Source organism: Mirounga angustirostris, unplaced genomic scaffold (assembly GCF_029215605.1).
Source record: "Mirounga angustirostris isolate CCGP_5_RB_7025 unplaced genomic scaffold, mMirAng1.0.hap1 SCAF_14, whole genome shotgun sequence".
NCBI lineage: Eukaryota > Metazoa > Chordata > Mammalia > Carnivora > Phocidae > Mirounga > Mirounga angustirostris.
This window is the reverse complement of record NW_026991722.1, coordinates 14064693-14091599: the sequence shown is the minus strand read 5'-3', so window position 1 is coordinate 14091599 and position 26907 is coordinate 14064693. Positions and strand designations below refer to the sequence as shown.

The 26907-nt window shown below is 35.3% G+C and overlaps 1 protein-coding gene across 10 annotated transcripts in view; it reads right to left on the bottom strand.

The window, feature by feature from the left end:
* The window catches only part of PIGN (phosphatidylinositol glycan anchor biosynthesis class N), a 110075-nt gene that overhangs the window by 22764 nt on the left and 60404 nt on the right, over positions 1-26907 (bottom strand). For 9 of the 10 annotated variants that reach the window (XM_054510275.2, XM_045886608.3, XM_045886607.3 and 6 more), the window contains 8 exons: positions 25321-25429; positions 23124-23232; positions 15218-15320; positions 9241-9343; positions 7342-7428; positions 4599-4654; positions 4230-4305; positions 1925-1998 (listed from right to left, as the gene is read on the bottom strand). In XM_054510275.2, the coding sequence (XP_054366250.1) occupies positions 1925-1998; positions 4230-4305; positions 4599-4654; positions 7342-7428; positions 9241-9343; positions 15218-15320; positions 23124-23232; positions 25321-25429 (717 nt within the window). The remainder of the gene's footprint in view (positions 1-1924; positions 1999-4229; positions 4306-4598; positions 4655-7341; positions 7429-9240; positions 9344-15217; positions 15321-23123; positions 23233-25320; positions 25430-26907) is intronic. The other variant, XM_064578779.1, reaches the window with a different exon arrangement.

Genomic DNA, 26907 nt, shown 5'->3' with positions numbered 1-26907 from the left:
TTTTAAAGTCATGCAAAATAAAATAATGTGAACACAGCTTTTCTACTTCACCTTTTTTAATACTAACTTAAGCAATGAGTTGAAAGAAAAGCAGTTAGAATCATTCCCTGGTCTGTTATACTGAACTCATCCTTGGCATTATGGATCTAACAAGTCGGTCATTAGTATAAATGCCACCTCCACCTTAACGCCTAGGCTTTCAAAAATTGTGTTGTCAGAAAATGTTTATCAATATAAATACTGAGATTGAAAATGAGGATAAAAAGGAGAGATGCTATCAGTGATACTTAGCAAGTGGCAAGGTGGGAAGGATGGACTTAGGCGTGTGTGATGAATTAGATAAAGAAAACAAGATGAGCTGGTTGTCAATAGCAAGAAAGGGAATTACCAGGTTCAGGATGTGACATATTAAATTTGAGGGGTCACTGTGACATTGCAAGTAATTTGTAAAGGTTTAGAAGTCACAAGAGAAGACATTTATGATGTCTTAGTCACCTTTGCCTCAGTTCTCTACATTGATGTTTAGTTTTTCCTTGTGCGGCTCTCAGGACACAGTTAACACACACACACACACACACACACACACCTCTACTTCTCGTTCCATGTGTCAGGACACAGTTAACACACACACACAAACAAACACACCTCTACTTCTCATTCCATGTGTTACCAGCTCTTCCTGCTAAAAGAAATGTATCTGCTAACGGAGATCCAAGAAAGTACATGTCATTTACGAGCTTTTTATTGCATCTAAGTAACTATTTTTTATGTGATGCTGACAAGGTATAAATGTTTTCACTGTTAAATTTATGTAAATATCCTGCAAAAATACTAAATAGTTAAACTAGAAAGAAATTTCTACTATTTTTAAATAGTGGAAGAAAACCTTTTAAAATTATAATTGTTATTACAGCATATGCATAATAATATGCTAAACCCAGTTCTAGCTTAAACTCATCAGAAATATGCAAATTTATGCTAATATTAGTTATTTCTTTCAGCACTGAATATGCCAGTTTGATTCAAAAATAACAGAACTGCTAAGAAGCTTCGTATTTATCTCAAGTGTCTTTCAGAGACGCTGATCAGTTCTATGCTGATGAGGCAATTTTATTGGTTCAAAAAAGCAAATAGTTTAGTTGCTAGCTTCTCTAAGAGTCTTGATTGCTTAAGACTGACTGCTCCAGGGGCGCCTGGGTGGCTCAGTCGGTTAAGCGACTGCCTTCGGCTCAGGTCATGATCCTGGAGTCCCGGGATCGAGTCCCGCAACGGGCTCCCTGCTCGGCGGGGAGTCTGCTTCTCCCTCTGACCCTCCTCCCTCTCATGCTCTCTGTCTCTCATTCTCTCTCTCTCAAATAAATAAATAAAATCTTTAAAAAAAAAAAAAAAAAGACTGACTGCTCCAGAAATTCCTCAAAACTTAGAAAGAATAATTCCCATTCCACTTGTCAAATATGTAGAAAATAAGACTGAGAAGGTATGTAAATTACTGACATGTAGAACAGTTAATTTAAAGCCATGTAAAATGAAATAATGTTAACACATTTGTCTCATACATATTTTAAGAAATAACCCAAAACAGAATGATATCCCTCCTGTTTTGTAAGCACGGTTATGTCTACAATAAACAAATCATTAACTATAATTTAACATTTATGTTTTACTGTTTTCTAGGGAAGCTCTTCACTGGCTTGAATAATATTCTAATAACATTTTACTGTTGAGAAAGCATATTTGTCTGCGAGAGGCTCTGATAATCAACTAATTCCCTCTAATGATGGCTGAACTCTGGCTCTAAGGGTACAACATTTTTTTCTCATTTTTATAATAAACAACTTCTGCTACAGCATTGTAGCAATCACATATCTACTCTCACTGCCGGAGAGACAGGGCACGTCCAGTGCTTCTTAAACATTCACCTTACCTTTTTGATGATAACTGGGTAGTTAGCTGAACCGCTTCAAAAGCACACATCACAAGAACAAAGGGGATTAAAATCTGTTTAAAAGGACAACAAACCATGCCATGGGTAGCTGAAACATTTGAAAAACTTAAAAATAAATGCTATTTCTGCTTATAGCAATATTTCAACTTCTCAAATAAATTTGATCTCTATTAGTGAAGAGCAAACTCTGAAATAAAACCATGACATCAATGACATAGAATACTGATGAAATGATTTAAAAATCTACATCAACAGTGTATGTAGTATAAAAAGATAAATATCAACACTTATTCCAAATAAAACCTAATACAAATTTTTGTTCTAACTCATTATAATAATTAATGACCATGTTCAAATGATTCCAAGACAGTATGAGAGGCACAAAATGCCCAAATCCAAATAAATCATAGAGCCTGATAATTTGATTCACAGATTTCTGAATCCATCTGGTCACTTGATACTATAACTCTATAAACATGATCTTTTCACGCATTTATCTTAATACAACTTTATTTCTGATTATATAATTCATATTCACTGTAAAATATTTATAAAAATTTTGAGAAAGGTATATTATAATTTATACTGGTTGAAAACCCATAACCCAGAGCTAATAAATACTGTTAATATTTTGAGATACTGCTTTCTAATAACCAATTCAATATATATATATGTGTGTATATATATATATATATACTTGATGTATAATAAAAAAGAAAGAAAGAAAATACGGAAAAGAAATGATGTTCAGGACAGTGTAAGATTCCTTCAAGTGAAGGACATATGACTAAAACAGTTTGGGAGAACCTTCACTTCTGGCCACATTAGACAAAAAAAGCCATTGAGTGCATTATGTCAGTAAAGCTCTGAATGAGACTGGAGAGTAAATCTAGTATTCTAATTTAAACTTTTGTTTTTCTCTGCTTTCTTCTTATTTTTAATGAAAGGCCAATGGTCTCTTATAGACTAAGAGCAACTATCATTAAAAAATGTAAAAGAGGGGCGCCTGCGTGGCTCAGTCGTTAAGCGTCTGCCTTCGGCTCAGGTCATGATCCCAGGGTCCTGGGATCGAGCCCCGCATCGGGCTCCCTGCTCCGCGGGAAGCCTGCTTCTCCCTCTCCCACTCCCCCTGCTTGTGTTCCCTCTCTCGCTGTGTCTCTCTCTGTCAAATAAATAAAAAATTAAAAAAAAAAATGTAAAAGAAAGTTAAAGAAATAATGCATGTTTTAAAATAACTCAATAAGTAAAATAAATAAATAAATAAATAAAAAGAAAAAATAAACATAACAAAATAACTCAACAGAAATTGTAACATGAGAAAAATATCTTTTTAACATTTCTTAAGATTACATTTGTATTAATGCAGTAACAAAAAAAGGATATTAATCCAATTAAGAGACACATACTTTTTAACAATTAGTACTAATGTGAACTGAATAGAAGGTAATTAGATTTTAGGCAGATATATACTAACTACATAAAATGTGCCAGGCACTGCGGTAGAGGGAATAAGACAGGAAAGAACGTGAATCACATTCCATAGGAGTCTAAACCTCCAAAGCTGAGGAATTTACCATTATCTTGGTATCGTCAGCACCCAGCTGGTGCCTGCTGCATTACTGAATGTAAGCACTCAATGACGGATTTGTGGAGTGAATCAATCCATTCTAGGTACATGGATTATGAGAAAAGATTATAACATGTGGGCAGTCTCGTGGGGAGCATATAGAATCTTTGGGAGCACTGCAGTTCTGATCTGCACTGCCCTTCCCCACAGGCTTTCATCATCTGTGATAGGACTTCCCAGAACTTACACAGAATCTGTACTCTGTGGAATTTAAATGGGCTTCAGGATAAAGCAAAAAGGTTAACTGTATTTTGGAGTAAAAGCTAAAGGGTCCCACCTCTCATTCAGCATCATCTGTGAAGGTATCTTCTTTCTGTGCTATTTCGTTCTGTCAGAATGACTTTATAGTCTTTTTTTTTTTTTTTTAAGATTTTATTATTTATCTGAGAGAGAGAGGGATAGAGCACAAGCAGGGGGAGCAGCAGAGAGGGAGAAGCAGGCTCCCCGCTGAGCAGGGAGCCCGATGCGGGGCTCAATCCCAGGACCCTGGGATCATGACCTGAGCCGAAGGCAGACGCCCAACCGACTGAGCCACCCAGGCGCCCCAAGAATGACTTTATAGTCTTAAAGTCATGTAATGTTACATAATCTTAATGTCACAATGAATTGATAATCTTAACAAGTATCTTAAGAAAATAAGAAAATAAGAAAACTAACCTTCCACATCATCAGGGCTCCCATCATAAAAGGACTAAACACGGTCAGAAAGCAATAGACAGAGGCAAGATCAAAGCTAAGGAACCAACAGAAAGAAAAAAGATTTTAGAATTCACATTGTAACTTTAAAAGAATATTCTACTAAAAAGGATGTTTAAAATAACTTTCTGAAAACTACTCTTACTAAAACACAAGCATACACTGTATCAAGAATATTAGGAAGCCACTAAAATGAATGAGGTAGATCTGTATGTGCCAATACATACCAATCTCCAAAATGTATCCTTCAGTATAAAACGCACAGTACAGAAGGAAATCCTAACTTGTATTATCTTTTATTATAAATATGCTGTCTTCGTTTAAAATTACCTGTTAACAGAAGCTATGTTCCCAGTTCCAAAAAATGCTGTCACTAAGAAGAAAACCTAAACAGAGTTAAGGAAATGCCAAAACAAGTCAGAATTCATACAAATTTCTCCTTCATTTAGAAAAGATATGCCTTTTCTACCATGAGGGTAACTTGATTTTTAACCTGTACATTTGGCCATAAATTGTTGTAAGTGAATGTTCCATTATATCTCCTTGTGGATGCATTTTGAAAGAACCAGACTGAAGAGGCAATGTGCTAAGAACCGGAGGCGTGGGAGTTTATCCTCACTTGTCACTAGTATCTTTGGGAGGGCGTTTTCCTCTTCTCTAGCAGAAGCAAGTCAGAGTATTGTATCTGTAGTTGGCCACTGATGATTTTTTCACAAGAACAGGGACCTAGTGCATCACATAGATATTCTCAGGAGAAATATTATTTTCAGTTCATGTATACTTGCTGTGTGCCCCACTACATGTGAAATGTGCCAGGTTCTTTGGAAGGCTCAGAAAGAAATAGAGACCATGTTCTACAATAATTCAACAGAGAATGAGTCACGAGAAAATGTTAGATATCTTTTTGACACTTCTTAAGCTTACATTTGTTTTAGTGCAGTAATAAAAGGTAAATATTAATCCTACTGGTGTCTAAGAACTAACTGCTAGGAAAGCACTAGGAAAATACTGTCTGGCCCATTGAAAGGACTCAATAAATGTTAGCTATTTTATTATTATAGACACATACACAAAAGTGGTAAAGAAACACTGAAGAGGATGTATGAATTATGACAACTTTCAGTGAAAAAGTGGCATTTGAATTGGTGACTTGAACCTCAAATGTACTCATGGATCTATTCATTCAACCAATCAATTAACCAACATTTATTGTCTAGTATATGTCAGAGGCAGAGCTAGACCCTAAGAACATAAATATGAATAAAATAGTCTCAAAGTGCTCCCATGTTAACTAAGATTATGATGATATACAGAAGTATACAAGAGGCATTTTAAGGTAAACAGAGGGAAAATAAAAGACATAGTCAAGAAACATTAAGAGGTGTGATAGAAGCTTAGGGTTTATTGAAGGATACAGTGAAAGATAAGGCAGGAACATAGATTGGTGGCATATTAATAAAAAGCCTTGAACTTTACTGTGGAGACAATGAAAAGCCAGCAAACATTTTAGGTGAGTGATACAAACAAGAAATACCAGTGACAGTGAGATATTCAAATCAGGGAGACAAATAATTATAGGCAGGAAATACAATTGGGAAGCTATTTCAGTAGATGTCAGGGGCAAGGAAGGTCTGAACTGATGCACTGGGAGCAGAGATGGAGAAGTGGGGGGAGACAGTGGGACTTCAGAACTGGACAAGAAGTAGTTAAATACGACAAGTTTGATGGCCTGGGTGACTGGGAATATGGTGATGCCATTCGATGAGATAAGGCTTGCCAGAGAGAGACTTTGGAGGGGGTGGGCTGTTGTTAGTCAGTTTGGGACATATATTTGGTGATGCACAGCAGAATATTGGACATATGGCTTGTGAGGTCAAGAGAGGTCAAGGCTGGAGAAGTAAATCTCAGAGTTGTCTGCACGGAGGTATCAGTCAAAGCTATAGGAGAGGGTGACAGTATCCAGGCAGTGTAAGAGGAGAAGGTTAAGGGTAGAGCTTGGAGAAGAACATCATTCAAGATCAGACAAAGAAAGAATATGTTTTAGTGAGGGAGAATAGAGAGGACATAAAAGCTAAGAAGAGAACCTGGACCACGTCCTGGAGGGAAAGGGAAAAGCAAGAGAAGTCAACAGAGCTGAATGTTATAGTGGTCAAGTAAAACTGAAGCTCGGACTGTGCAGTCAGGGAGCCCCTGCAGACCACTGACGGCGGCACAGCCCTGGCAGGGACATCTGACGGATACTCACGGAGCTACTGCGTACCAGGCACTGCTCAAGGCTTAAAGATCCAGTATCTAAGTGGGGAGGAAATGGTAGCAGCAACGACAGATTTTTCTTTTAAGGAGCTCGGTTGTAAACAGGAAAAGACGAGATGAAATTATACTCTAGGGGGACGCAGGGTTCAAGGGAAGAAGTGTTGATTAATGGAGGGTGATGGAAGGAGCCTGCAAAGACAGAGAGAGCAAAACCGAGGACAGAATCAAGAGGTAGAGAAGGACAGCACCACAGTGAGTTCAAAGGAAATACCTCCCTACGAATTTCTTGAAGCGGGTCAGCCTGCCTTCCCAAATGAGACTTTACTCTGCCATATTGTCTTTCAAACTTCTAACACTAACAACTTTCACACAATGTTGCCTCTGATGTGATTCAAAAACCTTGTGAGGTAGATGTTATAGAACATGAGTACAGTTTAAAATACACAAAGAAAGTACAAACCAAACTCAGCACAGTGGTTTCTTCTGGATGAGGGAAATTAGAGTGGAGTTGGGAATTGAAAGAAAACTTTAGCTTTGGCGGTAGTGTTTTAATTTTTTAAAAATGTGTGACACGTGTGACAAAATAGTAATTGTTGATCTCTTGGATGGTGGGAATACACACATATACATTTGCTTGTTATATCATTCTGCATGCTTTTCTACAGTTTTGACATTTTTTTTAAATATGGACTGTATGAGAAAATTATAGTTAAGAGGTGGTTAAATGGCCTCCAAGTGGTCACTATTCACGCAAGGCAAGTACCTCCTTACTCCACTAAATGGGAGGTTGCAGCACCTTAAAAGTCCAAACAAAGGATACAAGGAAAAAGGCCCTCCGGACATCATCCAGATAAATCTGTCGAAACTGGGTTATATCAGGATTGTAGGTGAACTGGAGACTGGTGACCTGTGAGACAATAAGAAATACATGAGCACACGAGAACAGTTCACTTACTTCTACCCTCAAGGGCAAACTTCCAGTCTGGTACAATAGCTAGAAAGTTATCCTGCACTGACAAAATTAACTGACAATAAAGCTGTTCCTATAGTTTAATTACATCTTAATACAATCTGCCAAAAGGTAGAATACATTGCTAGTAACATACTGAACAGAGCTGTAGTATTGCTGAATAAAAGGGAGAATCAGGCTTTTCCTTATCTTATATAAATGCTTCACTCTTAAATCCCTATATAACTCTTCCCTTTTCTATGTCCTGGTTTCTCAGTGTCCTGATATTCTAAAACCCTATCATATTAAAAAAGCATGATAAAATCAAATATTTCTGTTTCTTTGTTCTTCTGTTAATTAGAAATTATTTTCTCTATATACAAATGCAAAATATTCCTATTTTTGGTAAAATAGAAAGTCACTCAATTTCAACAAGAAGGATGCACTTTTGCTTAATCCCCCTCTCCCCAAAACAGAAAAACTAATGGGTGAGTTTAAAGGGAGACTTTCCCCTCCTCCACTATCCATGTAATTTTCTACTAAGTTCTTTGGATGCTTTAATACTCCTTTCTATAAGAAGAAATATGTTTTCCATTAAAAAACAGAATTTAAAAAATGACACAATGAATCTCATTTTTAGATTTAATATTAAAATATTTAATATTTACTATTAAGGACAGTCTGACCATTTACTAGAATCTGAACAAAACTGTTTTCATGTACTGTTTTAATATGTCAGGGCTGAATGTTAAAAACCAGTAATTATTTAATATACTTCAATGAAGTTTCCTCATTATTGAAATTAATTATTCTAAATTATCAATTACCCTGTAAGCTCAACTGGAACCAGTTATGGATGGCTCAATGGATCAACTATGAAGGTGTTTTTCTGCAATATTCATTTTATCTGACCTCAGTAAAACTGTAAATATTCTATCACCAATGGTTTATAATTACCTTCAGTTCTAAAATAAAGGCAAGAGACATCAGTTTAACTCTATAGCTCAGCATGATAAATGTGTCCTTAAAATTTAGCTGGCTTTTAGCCAATTCAAAGTGTACTGTGTTGAATAAACAGCCTCAGGGGCACCTGGGTGGCTCAGTTGGTTAAGCGACTGCCTTCGGCTCAGGTCAGGGAGTCTGCTTCTCCCTCTGACCCTCCTCCCTCTCATGCTCTCTGTCTCTCATTCTCTCTCTCTCAAATAAATAAATAAAATCTTTAAAAAAAAAATTTTTTTTAAAAATTAAAAAAAATAAACAGCCTAAGATTTGGACTGAGGCCACAATCACTAGGGTGGCAGAATAAGCAATTCAGAGTAGGACCACTAGAAAGAGAAAAACCACACTGCAAACACAAATGTCACCTTACGATCGAATTCATGAACTGATTTGTGACAACATAAATATTCTTGTGAATACAATAAATTGAGGGAAAGAAAAATTAGATATGAAAACAGAGGAAAATAAGATAAAAAGCATTCTTTCTCCTCCACTCCTTCATCTACATTGATGTTTTTGTACATCAGTGATTCTCAAATAATCTCTAAGAAAAACCCAACCTATTTAATGCCTATTAAAGAATAAAATCATGCTTTTCTGTTGTAAATGAACAATTTTCTTACAAACTGTTTAACTTGATTAATCATTAACTAAATTATGACTGCCTTAAATGGTGCATAGTTTTTGATGAAATAACACTGCAACTTCCTTACAGAACAGGGAATATTTTAATATTCTCAAATAAACACAACAATGATTTTGACAAGCTACCTTCTGTTTATAGGAAACACTGAGTTGCTGAAGGGTTTCTTGTTCCACCTGTATCCAGACAAACATTAAGCATGACAATACTAACGGAAAGAGAGCTTCATACCTAAGGGGCAAAGGGATTTGGGGTGGAAGTGGGAGGGTAGAAAAGAAAAGAAAAAAACATTAAACAAGTAAAAATGCAAATTTATGCAAAATTAAAACAACCTTGATAATACTTCAAAGTCACAATATCACAAAATTTAAATTTTCTAGGCTTTCCAGAAGAAGAAGGTGGGAAAGGAAAGGAACATTTAAATATCAACTCCAACACCATCTTTTTTTGAAATTTATTAAATCTTGAGATCATTTTAATTTTAAAATAGTAGAGATATTTAGAAATCATTCATAGGGTAAACGACAAATACACAAAAAAGGAAAGAAAACGTTAAGATGAAGGTAAAAAGACAATGCATGAGTTAAAATCATTAATATATATAGAAAAGCAAGACCAATGTTCCAAATTTAAAAAAAAATGGGTACAATACAGACCTAAATCTCTCAGAAAGAAAAAAAAAAGAGAGAGCCAATAAACACATGAAAATACATTTGACCTTACTGATAATTGATATGGAAACTAAAATAATAAGATGATACCACATTCACTTACCACATTTATCCAGTTAAAAAAAATAATGTCAACAAGAGTATAATGAAAACTAACCCTCATACTCTCTATATAGGAATAAACAATTTCTGGAAGGCAATCCAACACTCTGCATCAAGAATCTCAAAAATAGGGGCGCCTGGGTGGCTCAGATGGTTAAGCGTCTGCCTTTGGCTCAGGTCATAATCCTAGGGTCCAGGGATTGAGCCCTACATCGGGCTCCCTGCTTGGCGGGGAGGCTGCTTCTCCCTCTCCCTCTACTGTTCCCCCACTTGTACTCTCTCACTCTGTCAAATAAATAAAATCTTAAAAAAAAAAAAAAGAATCTCAAAAATATTCATATACCATAATCCAATGATGTCACTTCTAGGAATTTACCCTGAGAAAATAATTCACTATGGGCACTAGAATTCTCCTATGAAGATGTTTGTTGTAATACTGTTTACAGGAGGGGAAAAAACAAAAACAAAGACAGGAGACAAGCTAGGGAGTGATTAAATAACGTATGGTACATCTCTAGGCTAGTATAATGTGGGCATTATAATGTGGACAAAGGAGAAATGTTCATGAGATAGACAGTGACAGAAGTCTTTTCTAATCCCCCTCTGGCCTACTTAGGGATACATGTGCCACCTGGGTAATCCCTCAAATACTCCATGATAGTTCTTCTCCCACCATTTTAATCACATGTTCACACCTTTAATCACATGACACGCCTTTCCCTCTAGTTTGGAAAAGCTCTGACTGTGTCAGTCTTGTCATCACTGCAGGCCCAGCTAACAGAAGTATTTGCTGAGTGAGTTACTTAAGTGGAAGTTACAAAACAAAATCAAACTAACCAAACCAAAACAAAAAACTTTATTTCTCTCAACTTTTTCACCTATTGAACTCTATTCCATTTGGTGCTACTTCCTAAACATGAGAAGACAAAAGAAGCAAAATGCTTTAAATTCTATCACTGACCATAAAAATAAAAACTGAAGACCGGGCAGAAGGAAGTGTTTGGCTTTAAGACAGCATACACAAATCACTCGGTATAGAAGATGCAGAATGCCCAAGTATATGAACAGACAATATATACATGAGAAAATATCATTAGTAAAACAGGCATAGAAAATTTACACAAAGCTGTACCATTTTTGACCTATTAAAATAGCCATTGATGTTCTTATTTAAAAATGAAAATACCAAATACTGTGAAGGATAGGACCCCTCAGCAGTTGCTGGTGATATTATAAATTGGCACTGTTCTGAAGACAAAAGTAAAAAAAAATAAATAAAAAATAAATTCATACTGTATGGCTCAGCTATACTACATGTGAGAAGTGAACAAAGGAAGTAATAGAAACTATATAGAAAGCTTGTGCACAAAAACATAACTCAGAGTATTATAATAAGAAATGGAAATAAATAAAACGATCAAAAATAGAGGAATGGCTAAATAAATTAAGGTTCCTCCACACCACAGAATATTAAATATCTATTAAAATGATGGTTAGGAGCCTATGAGCCATCTGGGACAATGCTTCTAAAATAATATTAGGTATGGCATAGTTGGTGAAGCATCAGACTCTTGATTGTGACTCAGGTTGTGATCTCAGGGTTGTGACGTAGGGCTCTGTGCTCAGTGTGGAGTCTGCTTGTGATTCTCTCTCCCTCTCCCTCTGCAACCCCCCCACTCACTCTCTCAAATAAATAATTCTTAAAATAAAATAATATTAGGTAGAAAAAGAAGATGAAATAGTACATGGACTATGATTAATACTATGTTAAAAAGACAAATACAGAGGTAAGACTGGAAGAAATATATCAGAGTATCAGCAGGAGGGGTAGGGTAAATAGATGATTTCCCCCTTATCCATACTTTCCAAAATGTGATCAATACCACTTTTACAATGATTTAAAAAAAATAATTGAAAAACAAATGTTGACTTAGAATGCCTGTATCCTAGCTAGTGTTTAAAATTTAGTTCAGGGGCGCCTGGGTGGCTCAGTTGGTTAAGCGACTGCCTTCGGCTCAGGTCATGATCCTGGAGTCCCGGGATCGAGTCCCGTATCGGGCTCCCTGCTCAGCAGGGAGTCTGCTTCTCCCTCTGACCCTCCCCACTCTCATGTGCTCTCTCTCATTCTCTCTCTCTCAAATAAATAAATAAAATCTTTAAAAAAAATAAAATAAAATTTAGTTCAACTTCCACAGGAGTCCTCGATATCAACGGCACCAATTCAGCTCCCCTACGCAAATTCTTTCTCTAGCCATTCTTTATATCTTACAATTCCCAACCTAATTAAGTAACAATAACTTAACTGTTGCATTCTATAATTGCCTAACACTGTAAAATCAAGTCCTTATTTTATAGCAGCTTACAACTCTATTATACACCTGGGGTAAGCTAATTGTTCTGCCTGTTTGTCTGTTGTATCGGAGATGGGAAAGAAAAAACAACTGTTGATTAATTGAATCAAGAAGGTGTATACTCTAAGCAAAAGAAGACCATGATTTTTAAAAATATTTGCAGTTATATATGAAAGTATTCTTTCCTAATATATGAAAACATAAATTTCATACTTCTACGAATAGTGCTACAGATTTATTTCCTTTCAGAAACTATAAACTATAATCACTTTCATTTGTAAAATGTAGATTAATAAATCTGATAAAGACAATCTTCCAATGGGACTTTATTTCTTTAGACAATCAATATCTTGTATAAAGTCTGCATATCTGAATTAATAAACTGAAATACCAATAAAATGTCATCACAGGCTCACAGTGTACATAGTAGAACCTTACAGAATTAGGATCTTCTACTTTGGTCTCCGTGCAAATTCAACAGGGGGAAAAAGGCATTTAGCTTTGTATTATAGTTTGTTAAGCAAAGGGATAATATAAATACAGTTTTGGTGAGAAATGTTTAACAAACTTAAGAGAACTATTTTCAAGCATTTCAATAGCTTCCATTTGCATAAAAATAATGAAATGCTGATTAAAATGAATCTTCTTTATTCATTAAATCAAGGATACATTGTTAGAATTTAGGATTACTATTACTGTATTTCTGTAAAGTAATAAAAATGCATTTCTTTTAAATATCTTTTATTTATTCACTTATTCACGAATTTACATAAAGAATCCTCCAGATTGTCCAAAATTGTGATGTAGAACAATCAGGTGGACTATAAATTTTGCAAAACTGATTTGAAATTGAAAACTGTGCTAATTGAAAATGTCAGACTGTGCTGTTTTAGGCTATCTCTGTTGCATATTTCTGCAAAGGTAAATATACTTTCTGATGTTGGACAATATATTTCTTAATACATTCATTAATAAGGTTATACTCATTATTACTGTTCTGTTTTTACACATGAATTTTTGCTTTTCAGATTTTCTTAAAATAAATTAAATGTGCTTATGGTAATATGCTTTGGTCTCTTTATGACTCTGAAATTGATGATTTAAAATACTATCATATTTATCCCCAATGTAAGTTACATGATTAACCTCATACATTCTGAAATATTTTTTCACTCAAAATTCAACTTTAATCATCCTTTCTTCTTTCCTTCCTTCCTTTCTTTCTAATCCAGTAAACCAGATCTATTTCTAGATTTGTATTTCTTAAATCTTCTAGACATTCCTTTAAATTTGTTTATTGCTTTAGAATGTGAAGGCTCAAAAAAGAAAAGGGCTTATTGATTATTAACTGACTGTGTAGAAGTTGGCACATATTTCTGGACCCTCTCAAATACATACTTTCTTAAGGCAACCTCTGGGTAGGATCTCTTAATGAAACTTGCGTGTCACCCCAAAGTGGTGAGTTAGAATAGAAATTATTTTATATTTTGCCTTCTCATCTAGACTAAAAACTAATTCATATATAGTTTGATGGGTTCTGATTGAAACTAAATTATTTATCCTGAAATTTCACCAATAAAGGGGAAAAGAGTGAACAGTTTTGTTTTTGTTTTTAAGTAGGCTTCACAAAGCCCAACACAGGGCTTGAACTCACAACCTTGAGATCAAGATGGGGGGCGGAGATTAAGAGTTGGACACTTAACTGACTGAGCCACCCAGGTGCCCCAAGAGTGAACAGTTTTAAAGTCTCATTACGTTTATCAGTCTTGAGTAAGAATATGCTGATAGACTTCAAGTTTTATTTGAAAGTTCAAAGTTCTAAGTCAATAAGCAAGCCCCTCTTAAAATCTTATTAGGTAACTGGTGAAGATTTCCCTATTGCTTATATTACTTCTTCACATCTGTGCTTCAGATCTGTTTATGCAGGGAGAAAAGAAGGCAGGAGGTGTGGGGAGCTTTGATAAGAGCAGGTTTCGTACCCCACACTGGATCATCTCTTATCTGAGGACTACAAGAACTCCTGGGGCCTAGGTCACTTAGGATGTTAGGGCCTATCATGAAGAGATTTTTTAGAACATCCCTCTAATTCTGAATTAGGACAACTAAGTTTCCCAAAAAATGAACCTAAGTCTTGGACCCCAAATGGCTTTACAAAATCATTTAAACTGGGAATAATCTGTTGACAGCACAATGGTGAATCTGAGGTTTAGTCTAGTTGGGATTAAGATCTTCTATCTGGGCCAAATTTTGAGCTATCTATGAGCGGTGGTAATTTGATTTGTCTGTTCTATAAAATGTTGTTATAATGCACACATTTCTCACCCTCATAAGCATTCAAGTAAGGATAAAATAAATTTCAAAAGCAAGTGAAGAATCCTTTTCTTCAAAGCAGATGGGGAGATTGTATCACTGCTTCATGGACTTCTAGAGAACATTTTAGGATCCAACCCAAATCAAGCTGCTAGTTTTTGTTTTGTAAGAAAATTTAAATCTTAAATAAAAATGGATTCTTTAACTTCTGGGAAAATATTCTGAAAGTTTCTGAATCAAAAGGAATATTTGGACTATGATATATGTAAGAGTAAAAATAAAAAGAAAATATATTCAAATAAGAATGAACAAATCAAGGCATAATTTGAAGTGCATGAAAGGAATGGAACAATGCTACAGTTCTTCTAAGTCATTATTTGAGAAGACTTCAAATTCCTCCATAATCAATCAGAACTTTCTAAATGACATTTTAGCAACTTCAGGAAATAAACAGAAAGACAAAGACAACAGACAATACTATAAAAATAGGAAAAAGAAAACAGAAGATTTAAGATCAAGTCATATATAGTTCTTATGAAGTAGAAAATATTTATAAATTTATTCCTCAAGATATACACATTTTTCATTTCCAGAGGTAAAATATTCAAAGATAAATGTCAAGATCATTTAAAACTTGCTACTAAAAATTAAATTTTAAAAACAGTGTATACCCTGTGCTTAGCAGTAGGTAGGCTGACATCGAGGAAAGAAGTATGCTAAACAACCGCTCGAAGAGACTTGTAGGGCTCAGCAGTGGTAGGAGGAAGGAAGAGGCTGCAATAAAACAAAGCAGGGCAGTGTCAGTATGACAAACACAACGTATATGAGTTCAGAAGCACTGATTCTAGTAACATTTATAGAATTTATTGTTTCTGTGGCCTCTCAAATGGGCTATACTGTCCTAATCATTTTTGTGAGAAATTTGAAACTTCACATTTTTAAAAAAAGATTTTATTTACTTATTTATTTTAGAGAGAGAGGGAGCGCGCGAGAGCGGGTGGGGAGGGGCAGAGGGGGAGGGAGAGGGACAAACAGACTCCCCGCTAAGGGTGGAGCCCTACAACATGGGGCTTGATCTCATAACACCAAGATCACGATCTGAGCGGAAATCAGGAGTCAGGGGCCTAACTGAAAGAGCCACCAAGGTGCCCCTGACACTTCACAGTTTTACACTTGATCTTAGCCAAAAGGCCGAGAAGCAATGAAACTTCACATTTTTAATTAAAATTACATTTCATTATTTTGCCACATTTTGGCTCAGATTTTTCTCAATTTTATTTAGCCTTGCTCACTGTAACATTAACAACGAAACGAATAATTTATTTGCTAATATAAATAATAAAAACCATAATACAACATATTGTTCAAGATTCAGCAGATTTTCTTTTAATTGGGCATTTAGTTCAAAGACAACTTATTCCCCAGAAATTGATTTTTCCTAACGTCCTTCTCCTCCCAAGTTTTCCCGCTGCAAAGTAGGCATCGAGAGTGGTAGCGCCTCACTCAGAACATGAAAAACAGGAGAGGGTTTCCCCACACGAGACCTGTAATAAGAGTAATTTAGTAATCCTTCCCCACAGGACAAGAAAGCAAGTACTTCAGTAGAAGGGCAGCAAAACATTAACTGCCCATTTCTATTTGGGGAAGGAAATACGCCTAAGTTCCTCATCACCCTAGTTAGGCAGGAAACATGCATGGAGTTAAACACTCCTGAGTATGGAGACAGATGACTTGGGATAAAATCCTGGGTGATTCATTATTAACTTTTTAACCATGGGGCAAGTTTATTAACCCATCTAGGTAGTATTCCTATCTGCCCGGTAGAGAGGATATAAATAGGCTGTTGTGAGACTTAACTACAACTTTGCCTGTAATATGCTCCCTGAGCATAGTGCGAAGGATATAGTAGGTGCTTAATAACTGTTAGCTGCTATTATTATTACTAATCAATATCTACAAATAAGTTAAATTTAAAAACAATCTCCTTCAAAGTCAACTCACTGCAAGACGTAAGTCTCTGAAAGTTATATTGATAATCCCCAGACAAATAGCTTCTGATATTTTTCAGATGTGTAGTTCCAATACTGTGATCATCACCTGATATGTATTTTAACAGAAAAAAGTAACATTTTAATATTTCTTATTATAAAAGCCAGTTCAAATGAGACCTCTTCTGTAAAACTCTATTTTCTATCCTTGTTTTACTTTTGTCTAAAAAATTGATGAGGTGCTAAAGGGGGAAATAAGAGTCCCCATTCTGAATGACATATGTTAGAACCAGTTTCATAACATATAATCCATTTGGAGATCACAGCACATTAGCAAAAAGTACTCACTGGAACTAGACTATGGTGAATTCGTGCCTGGAAGAGATCTCTGGAGATACTGCTGACCTACTTATGAGTCATGCCTTACAGCACTTGGTAGGCATCCTCTAGTACCTAGTTCTCTCAATCTCAAGGACTAAATGTCTTATTTAAAATGTATGCTCAGGGGCACCTGGGTGGCTCAGTTGGTTTAGTGTCTGCCTTAGGCTCAGGTCATGATCTTGGGGTCCTGGGATCAAGCCCTACATCGGGCTCCCTGCTCAGTGGGAAGTCTGCTTCTCCCTCTCCCTTTGCCTCTGTGCTCTCTCTCTCTCAAATAAATTAAGTATAATCTTTAAAAAAATAAAATAAAATACAGGCTCAGCCTAGAAATAAGCCCCCAATACACACAGTAAATTAATATTTGGCAAGGCAGCCAAGAACACTCAGTGGGGAAAGGATAGTTACTTCAACAAATGGTATTAAGAAAACTAGATAACCACATGCAGAAAAATGAAATTGGACCCACTATCTTACACCACTCACAACAATGAATTCAAAATGGATTAAAGACTCAAGCATAAAACTCCTAGAAGAAAATATGGGGATAACATTAAGGATAACATTGTTCTAAGCAATACTTTTTTTTGATATGACATCCAAAGCACAAGCAACAAAAGCAAAAATGAACTACATTGACTACATCAAATGAAAAAGTTTTGCATGTCAAAAGAAACAAAACAACAAAATGAAAAGGCAACCTGTGGAATAAGACAAAATATTTGCAAACCATATATCAGATAAGAGGTTAATATCCAAAATATATAAAGAACTCACACAACTCATTAACAACAAAAAAAATCCAATTAAAAAATGGACAGAGGGACTAGACAGATATTACTCCAAAGAAGACATCCAAATGGCCAATAAGTGCATGAAAAGATGCACTTATCACTAATCACTAATCATCACAGAAATGCAAATGAAAACCACAATGAGATATCACCTCACCCCTGGCAGAATGGCCATTATAAAACAGACAAACAGAAACAGAAAATAACCAGAGTTGACAAGGATGTAGAAGAACTGGAAGCCTTGTGCACTGTTGGCGGAAATGTAAAATGGTGCAGCCACTATGGATATAGTACTTTCTTTAACATGACAAATACATATAGCTCAATCCTAAAGCCAGCATCTACCTTAATGGGGAAACTCCAGAGGCATTCCCACTAAGGTCAAGGAAAAAAAAAAAATCAAGGAAGTTCACTATCTCCACCTATTTAACATTGTTCTGGAGATACTAGCCAATGCAAATGAACTAAAGGAAACAATTAAAGGAATAGGAACAGAAAAGGGGGGAAATATACATCTATATTTGTAAATAGCACGACAGTATACTTGGAAAATCCTAGAGTCAATGATAAACCTAACTCAAGAAATGAAAGAATTCAGTAAAAAAAATAGAATGTAAAATCAATAGCAACTTATTCTCAATAATAATTAGTAGATAAAATGAGGGAGAAAAGCCCATTTACAATAGCAACAAAGCAGATAAAATACTTAGGAATATACTTTAAAAATATGTAAAGCCTGTATGAAGAAAACTATAAAGATTACTCTTAAAGGCAAAAAAGTAGGCTGGAGCAAGTGGAAAGACATCCCTTGTTCTTGGTTAGAATGTTTCAACATTACTCATGATTAAAATATAAGTTTTCCCTAAGTTAATTTACATATTTAATATGATCTCAATAAAATTTCCAGTGGCCTTTTTGTGAAGCTTGAGCAAGTAGATCCTAAAGTTCATACTTTATTGAAATATACTATGAAGTCTCTGTAACTAAAACAGTATATTACTGGCACATGAATAGACATATAATTGGAATAGTTTAGAAAGTCTAGAAATAGACCAGTGTATCTAGTGTGTGATAGAAGTGTTATCTCCAATCACTGGGGCATATAAAGTCTTTATTAATGATACTGGATAGCCATTTGGAAAAAAATTAAATTAAATCCTTTCCTTAAACCATATATTTAGAATAATTAACTCTAAATGCATCAAGAATTGAAATGTAAAATGTAAAGGTATGCAAGTACTAAAACAAAATATGAGTGAATTCCTCTATAACCTAGGTATCAAGGAAAGGCTTTCTAACTGTGACTAAAAAGCCAGATGCATTAAAAAAAAAACTGATTACACAAAAGTAAAAATCATTTAGAGGGCAAAAGACTTATTATAAGCATAGTCAAAAGACAAGGGACAAACTGGGAAAAATTTTTATTACATATATCATAGGTAAAGGACTAATATCCCTAATTTATAAAGAGCTTTCAAAAATGAAAGCAAAGGACCAAAAAATCTATAGAAAATGAGGGAAAAGAGATGAATAGATAATTCCCAAGAGACATATAAAAATGGCCCTTAAGCATGTGAAATGGTGTTTGACTCATTCATTAATAAGAAAAATACAAATTAGGGCGCCTGGGTGGCTCAGTTGGTTAAGCGACTGCCTTCGGCTCAGGTCATGATCCTGGAGTCTCTGGATCGAGTCCCGCATCGGGCTCCCTGCTCGGCAGGGAGTCTGCTTCTCCCTCTGACCCTCCCGACCCTCCCCCCTCTCATGCTCTCTCTCTCTCAGTCTCTCTCTCTCAAATAAATAAATAAAATCTTTAAAAAAAAAAAAGAAAAATACAAATTAAAAACCCAGATACACCATTTCTTAAACACAAGATTGGCATAAATTCAATAGACTTTGGTGAGGCTATGGGGAAATAGGCATTCTTCCTATATTGTTAACAAAAATGAAAAATGGTACACCTCTGGAGGGGAATTTAGCAATATCTAAAAGTACTACATTTGCATTTACCCTTTGTACCAGTAATACAACTTCTAGGAATTTATCCTGAAAATATACCTCTAACAGTATGAACTATGCATATGCTCAAGGTTATTTGTTGCAGGATTATTTGTAATTAAGAAAAAAGATTACCTACCTAAACATGAAAGCATAGGAGGCTGGTTAAATAAACAATGGAATACACACACAATGGAAAACTAAATAGCTGTAAAAAAGAATAAAGAAGAGCTCTATGAATTGATATGAAGTGATTACCAAGAGGTGTTAAGTGAAAGATGCAAAGTACAAAAGAGGATATATAAAATGCTACTCCTTTTGTGTAAGAAAGGAGGAAAAGTAAGAAAACATCCTTATATCTATTTATCACTGCAAAGAGAAACATATAAAGGATAACCAGAAAGCAATGAAGGTTATAGCCCATGAAGGATTAGGGGTATAGGAGAATGGGGGGAAAGGACTACAGGCAGCACTTGAGTATACCTTTTTGTATTGTTTCTATGTTTGGAAACATGTGAATATTCTACCTACATAAAAAATTAAATAAAAAAGAATAGGAAAGAAAAAAAAAAGCCAAAAGAAATTGAAACAAACCTAGCTGTAGTTCAAATGAATACCATAATCACAGTGAACAAAATGGAGGAAGGGAGGCAGGCAAGCAGGCTGGCAAATCCAAATAACTATGAACACAATATTTAACCGTAAACCCTTGGTCTTGGGCAAGGTGAAGTCTGGGCGCAGAGTGAGAATTACAAACAAATCTCGAATAATATTGTTTATTGTGACGGTATGGGTGAAAGACTCCTGAATTTGTTTTAGATGTACTATAGGACTGAACAAATGAGTACACATGTTGACGTTGTGGGAGCCAGGGTTACTTATCAACATGGGAGGAGCATATAAATATGGAATGGGGGAAGGCAAGAAAGAATAGACAGAGATATAGGTATAGTGTGAACTTACGATTTCTGAAATATGTATAGGTATGCATGTTTATGTGCATATATGTGTATGTTAATTTGTGTATATGTATTTATATGTAAGAGAAGTTATATGTATATAAAAGCATATATTTCCTAGCTCTGTCCGTTGAAGAGCAAAGAAGCAAAGATACTCCAGTAGTGATGAGAACATATGGCACTCAGATCTTGGTGTCTAATACTATTCACCCAATAAAAAGAGCTATGGTTCCTCAGAAAAATAACTGATTCCAGAGCTGGGACAGTGTGGATACAAGGTAAACCTTATAAAGTAAACATCTTCTTAATGCCAGAAAATAAGAAAGTGCTCAAAAAACTTAAGGGAGGGTGGCTGTCTATTTACAAGCTAGCTCCAAGGTGCTATCTCTAGCCAAATCTGGGACAATTTGATCACCAAAGTATCAACAGTAATGAGTTATAAATCTTTGAAAAAATAGGTGCTCATGAGTCCACAATAATAATAAATAGATGAGTGAGTGAACGAACGAACGTATGAATGAATGAATAGGAAAGAAGGGAAGATTCTCAGAGGAGAATGCTGAGAACCTCTGATAAATGCAGTAGGAGTTATTTTGTAGCCATCATGACAAAGACTGGATCAGCAAAGATTTATGAATGGATGCTACATCTAGGGAGAAATTTTGATGAGAATATCTGCTGGTCTTAGTGTCCCCACTGACAGCTTATTTACGATGAAAAAAACTGGGTGACACCTTGGTAGGGTGATGGAAATTAACATCAACAATGAGGGACAGATAGAGACCATGCGCCTCCAAATGTGACCCTAGGAAGGGCACAGCATCACTTATGTCTGAAACATCAGACAAATCCAAATTGAGTAACAGTCCATTGCGGGGTGGGTGTTGCGGTTGGTTATATTCTTCAAAAATGTCAATGTCATAAAAGACAAAGAAAAAAATGCCATGAACATTGCTAGGTCAGCTGAAAAATTAATATAAGGATGGCAGAATAAATAAAAATACTGAATATGGTATCTAAAAAATGTTACCCATACATATGTTCATAAACACAGATGAGGGACAAGCACATGAAATGGAGGATGGTTTTCTGTAATTCTATGTTCTCTCTCTTTTTAACCTTTTTAGAAATTTAAAAATGAGATATAATGAAATGCACACAAATTATGTTTTCTTTGCTTCTCTTCTTCACTGTAGTTTACCCCTACGTAGGTAAGAAAACTAAGGAGGTGAGCCAGGCTGCATTGGAAAGGAATGAGCAACAGATGCATTGCTACTATGTACATTGGGTCTCCTATTTGCCATATACTGTTTATCTGCTGGTGTGAGTTATATATGACTGTGCACTTGAGAAATGATGGACTATGACAGAAAGACTTCCCTTTAGTACTACAGTTCCCATTCACAGTTTTTGTTTTTTCTGGGGATTTAAAAACTAACACATCATGTGAGAGAGATCATTACTAATAGTCACCTCATTAGAATATTACCCACCCCTTCCTTGCAGTATATAAGCTCCAAAAGGGCAGGGACTTGGCCTATCTTTATTCTTCTCAGGGAACAGAAGAGTGCAGTGCCAGAACATAGTATAAACTGAACACATTTTTTTTTTTTAAATGAAGGAGCAGTCATCAATATTGTTCATGCAAAATGAATATAAATAGTAATTTTATTAAATCAAGATAATTCAATGGGAAAGCCTGCAGAACAGCCTTCATCATTTTTAAGGTAAAGTTCCATCCAAAGATCTTTTTCTTTTTTAATGAACAACAAAAATCATTAAAACACACACACACAAAAAAAAACAGAGGGGCTAAATTGCATGTCACATTATTCATAGACATCACAAAGTGTCTTTTTTTTTTTTTTAAAGGAAAATCCTAGACTTCAAGCTTCCTCTGTCTTATCTTCTAATTGGAAGGAAAACCCTAGGTCCTTAAATTACTTCTGTTTCCTTCACATGCACACTTCAGGATCCTTAAATAAAGGTACTATAGAGGAATGCGTTTTGAAACATTTAACTGGCTTTATAAAATGTGTAATGTGTTGGGAAGTGACTAATCAATGTTATTTTCAGCAAGGGAAATACAGATAAAACTGAACTATTTCCTAGTCCCTATGTAAGGATGGAGAATTTATGAATTGACATGAAATTTCAGCATAAGAATCTCTTCTCTTTGGGAATCCGTTAGTTTTATCAGATGTGAATAAACATATAGCCTTATTATCAGGCCAATAATATTCTAACAAGTAATTCTTACTAACACATGAATGTATTAGAACAAAAGTTCTAATTTTCTTTGTCAAATTCCAGCATAAGATGGAATTCATAGCTGGTTATTATTATTTTCATTCAACAAAATTATTTCTTTCAGTAACAATAATACAGGTATATATGGATAATTTTAAGATATGACTTGCTATAATAACATTAACTCATTTAGTTTGACTGTCCTCTTACCTAACGTTATCCAGCTAATGATCTGGTTAAAAAGAGGCAGTCCTTGTTTCTTGAGCAAACTGTCATGGGTCGTATACACAACACACATGGAAAGCACGATGCTCAGCATCTGAAAGTAAATACAAAACACACCAGTAGAAGAGAAGGTGGTGAGAGACTAATTTATATATAAAAAGAATCCTTAGAAAAGTGCCTGAACAACTGGAATCTAGCCCCAAAACGACTGAAATTGGACCGGCTCACATACAGCCAAGGCTACAAGTTTGATAGAACTCTGGCAGTAAGCAGAGGCCCTCCTTTACAAGCACGAAATGAGGCATTTTGCACTTTCAAGAGTAGTCTGGTATACATGATCACACCATATCTATTTAGAAATATTCATTACTAACGTTGAAGATTTCTTAACTCATGGAAATGCAGATAGTGCAATGTGGCTGAGTGTCTTCTACCCAGTCATATCCATTGATTCAACACGTATTTGTGGCCTGAATGTTCCCCTGGTACTGGGAACACAAGGAGCACAGTATTCTTCAGGGAATATATATAAATTCGTGGAGAACTGGTAAATTATGGCTTGTAGGCTGGTGGCCTGTTCCTAGAAATACCGTTTTGTTGAAACACAGCCACTTATGCGAGGTAACATTCATTCATTTATGTGTAATCTACAACTCCCTCTGAGCTACGTGGTAGAGCTGAGAATTTACAAAAGACTCCATATGACCCACAGCCTAAAATATTTATAATCTGGCTCTTTAGAAAATTATTTGCTAACCCCCGAACTAGTGGATTATTTGCCATTTTTAAGAAATGACATAGCTACAGTTGTAAATGAAGTAAAATCTCCTAGAGATCAGATTAGCAACCCCATCACCAATCCTTGAGATACCTTTAATTTCTCTTATATTTTCAGTGAATTTAGAAAAAAAAAATGCTGTTGATAAAACTATGACACAATCCTAGGATCCTTTCAATTGTAGGACACATTCTCATGTCAGAGATGTTAACATGTCAAAGATATTTTTCTTGGAATCACCAAAAATATGCTATACAATAGAGCCATCAATCCAAATTAATATAGTTAATGTAAAAAGAAATTTCATAACAGATTTATCAACTCAGGAGTATTTCCAACAAAGACTGTGAGAATTTTAACATGATATTTGCTCCTATAGAGTAGGATCCAGGAACATTCACTTCTTCCAAAGTAGTCATAATTATAGGTGAATTTTGTCAAAGCTACCTATGGGCTTTAGTGTAAAGCCAGTCAGTGCACCATTTAAAATGAAATATACATTCCTATGTCTTGACAGGATATTTGACAAAACATTTCTTCTCTTTTTATATGTTCTCTATTGTTCTCCAAGAATAAACTAACATCTTTTAAGTGTTGTTGTATTTTTATTTAAGAGTGTTCTTGGCATTACTTTCTATTACCCCAGCTTTGTTCGGAGGAAATTCTTTGAGAAGATTCCTATAAGTTTTCTTTTGTCAGTGTTTTGGATATGTTTAATTTTTTTGTTGAAAAAAACAAATTTAAGTAGTGTCCGTGCTTATATACAAAACAGCTATCACTTCACAAAATATGACATCATATATTCTCTAATTCTTACAACTCTACTAGATATTATCTCTACAAATTAAAAACAAATAGACCAAAGCTATATCACTGAAAATCCATCATCTAGTACACAGTATAACTGAGAATTGACTCAATTTTGAAACCTCAAGTTCAAAGTTCTTTTCACCACACCAAAGCCAGCAGCCAAGGTGAGGTCTACTTTCCCTGGCACAGCATCTGAAGTCTTAAACTGGCTATTCTTCATATAAACATACTCAGAGGCTGCTTTCACTTCAAAGATTACCCTTCTCCTGACTCAAACGAGAACAACATAGAATCTCAGTCCAAAGGAGGCCATTTATAGCTCAGCTTTTTGGTCAATATGGATGCCTCTTATATCTCCTTAACCTCTGCTCTCTTGGCATCTTCAGGCTGCCTCCTGCTGACCTTTTGGCTATTTCATACCTTTTAGAGAATATATTTCCGTGTAATATCTTAAACAGAGAACTTTCTTCTCAGCTGGCAGGCATTGAGCAATGTAAATGTGATGGCATCTTAAGAACAATATCATTATATACAACCATAAGATCCGTTTGGTATATCATTAGTATAACATGATGTTGAAAACCTGTAACTGACCTGAAATAGATGTAACAGCAGCTCTTCATTTATAAAACGATCTTTTCTTCTTATGAGAGATGTTACAACACAAAGGGATAGCAGAAGAACCAGCAAGCCGGCACCCATTCTGTTTTAAAACACAATTCGCAATTTCAAATTTTCTTAAGATATTTACTGAACACATAAAAATATTAGATATTTTACTCTAATGTAGACCCTATTAGTCATTTGGTTTTATCTAGATGAAGGAGCAAAATAGGTATACTGGTATAAGAGGAATAAAAATTACAGGATGAAGATGCAGTAGGGGGACACCTGGGTGGCTCAGACAGTTAAACGTCTCCCTTTGGCTCAGGTCATGATCCCAGGCGTTCTGGGATCGAGTCCCACACTGGGCTCCTTGCTCAGGGGGGAGCTTTCTTCTCCCTCTGCCTGCTGCTTCCCCTGCTTGTGCTCTCTGACAAATAAACAATTAAATAAAATCTTAAAAAAAAAAAAGATGCAGTAGGGATGGGGTTACTTTTAATTTCTCACAATTTTTTAGATATCTTTACCTTATTTCTTTACTTTGATTTTTTAAACTTTTATGCATACCAGCTACCATAATTCTTAGCCTGACTTGGATAAATTTACAGAAAACAATATAAAAAATATTTAAACATATCATCAGTATCTACAACATAAATTTTCTGACTATGAGCTCTTACTCATACAAAAAGGATCAACATTTCTATTCCCTATTATTGTTCTAGTGTTAGTAGGACAAAATGTTTCTTTTTATCATTAATCTTGGTGCTTTCCTCAGCAGCTCCTGGCTAAAGAAAGGGTAGGATAGAGGTCACAAAGGTAGTACGCAGGTAAGGCATTTGTACAGTAAAGAAACAACAAATTACACTTTTTTTTTTTTAAGAGAGGGAGGGAAGAGGATGTGGAGGAGCAGAGAGAATATTTGGCAGGCTCCACACCCAGCGCGGAGTCCCTGAGACCTGAACCTCATGACCTAAGCTGAAATCAAGAGTTGGTTGCTTAACCGATTAAGCCACCCAGGTGCCCTGATAAATTACACTTTTTCAAGAACACCAGGTATAGTATGGTTCCTAAAGTTGAAGGAAACTGATACCAAGGAAATGGTATACTAATGTTAAGCTATATTTCTCACCTCCTAAAAATCTGAGTAACATAGGACAACTGAAATAAGGTTAAGGATAGAATCTGGAAGCAGGCAATACAACAACTAAGAGAAAAGGAGTTGGTTAAAGAGGAATAAGAAAGAGCAAAAAGGCAGGGCTAAAAATGAATGCAAGGCAGGAACTCCTAGGAAAGTACTTGCTTATTTTTGTTTTGATTCTTTTAATACTCTTTGAGAATTGTAAGGAAAAAAGTAGTTATATATTCAACATGGATTACCATTAAGACTTATGAAAACAGCCATCTATGGTCAAGATTATTTGCTTTTCCTTTAAAAAAAATTTGGTATTTTAATTCATTGGCAAATGTTTTTATTTTAGAGACTTGAGTAAGAAGAATATTATAGCTATGTTATTTTTGCTTTTTCCTTCAATTTTATCCTTAAATGTTTTACATATCTGTCTTGGTAAGTGTCTA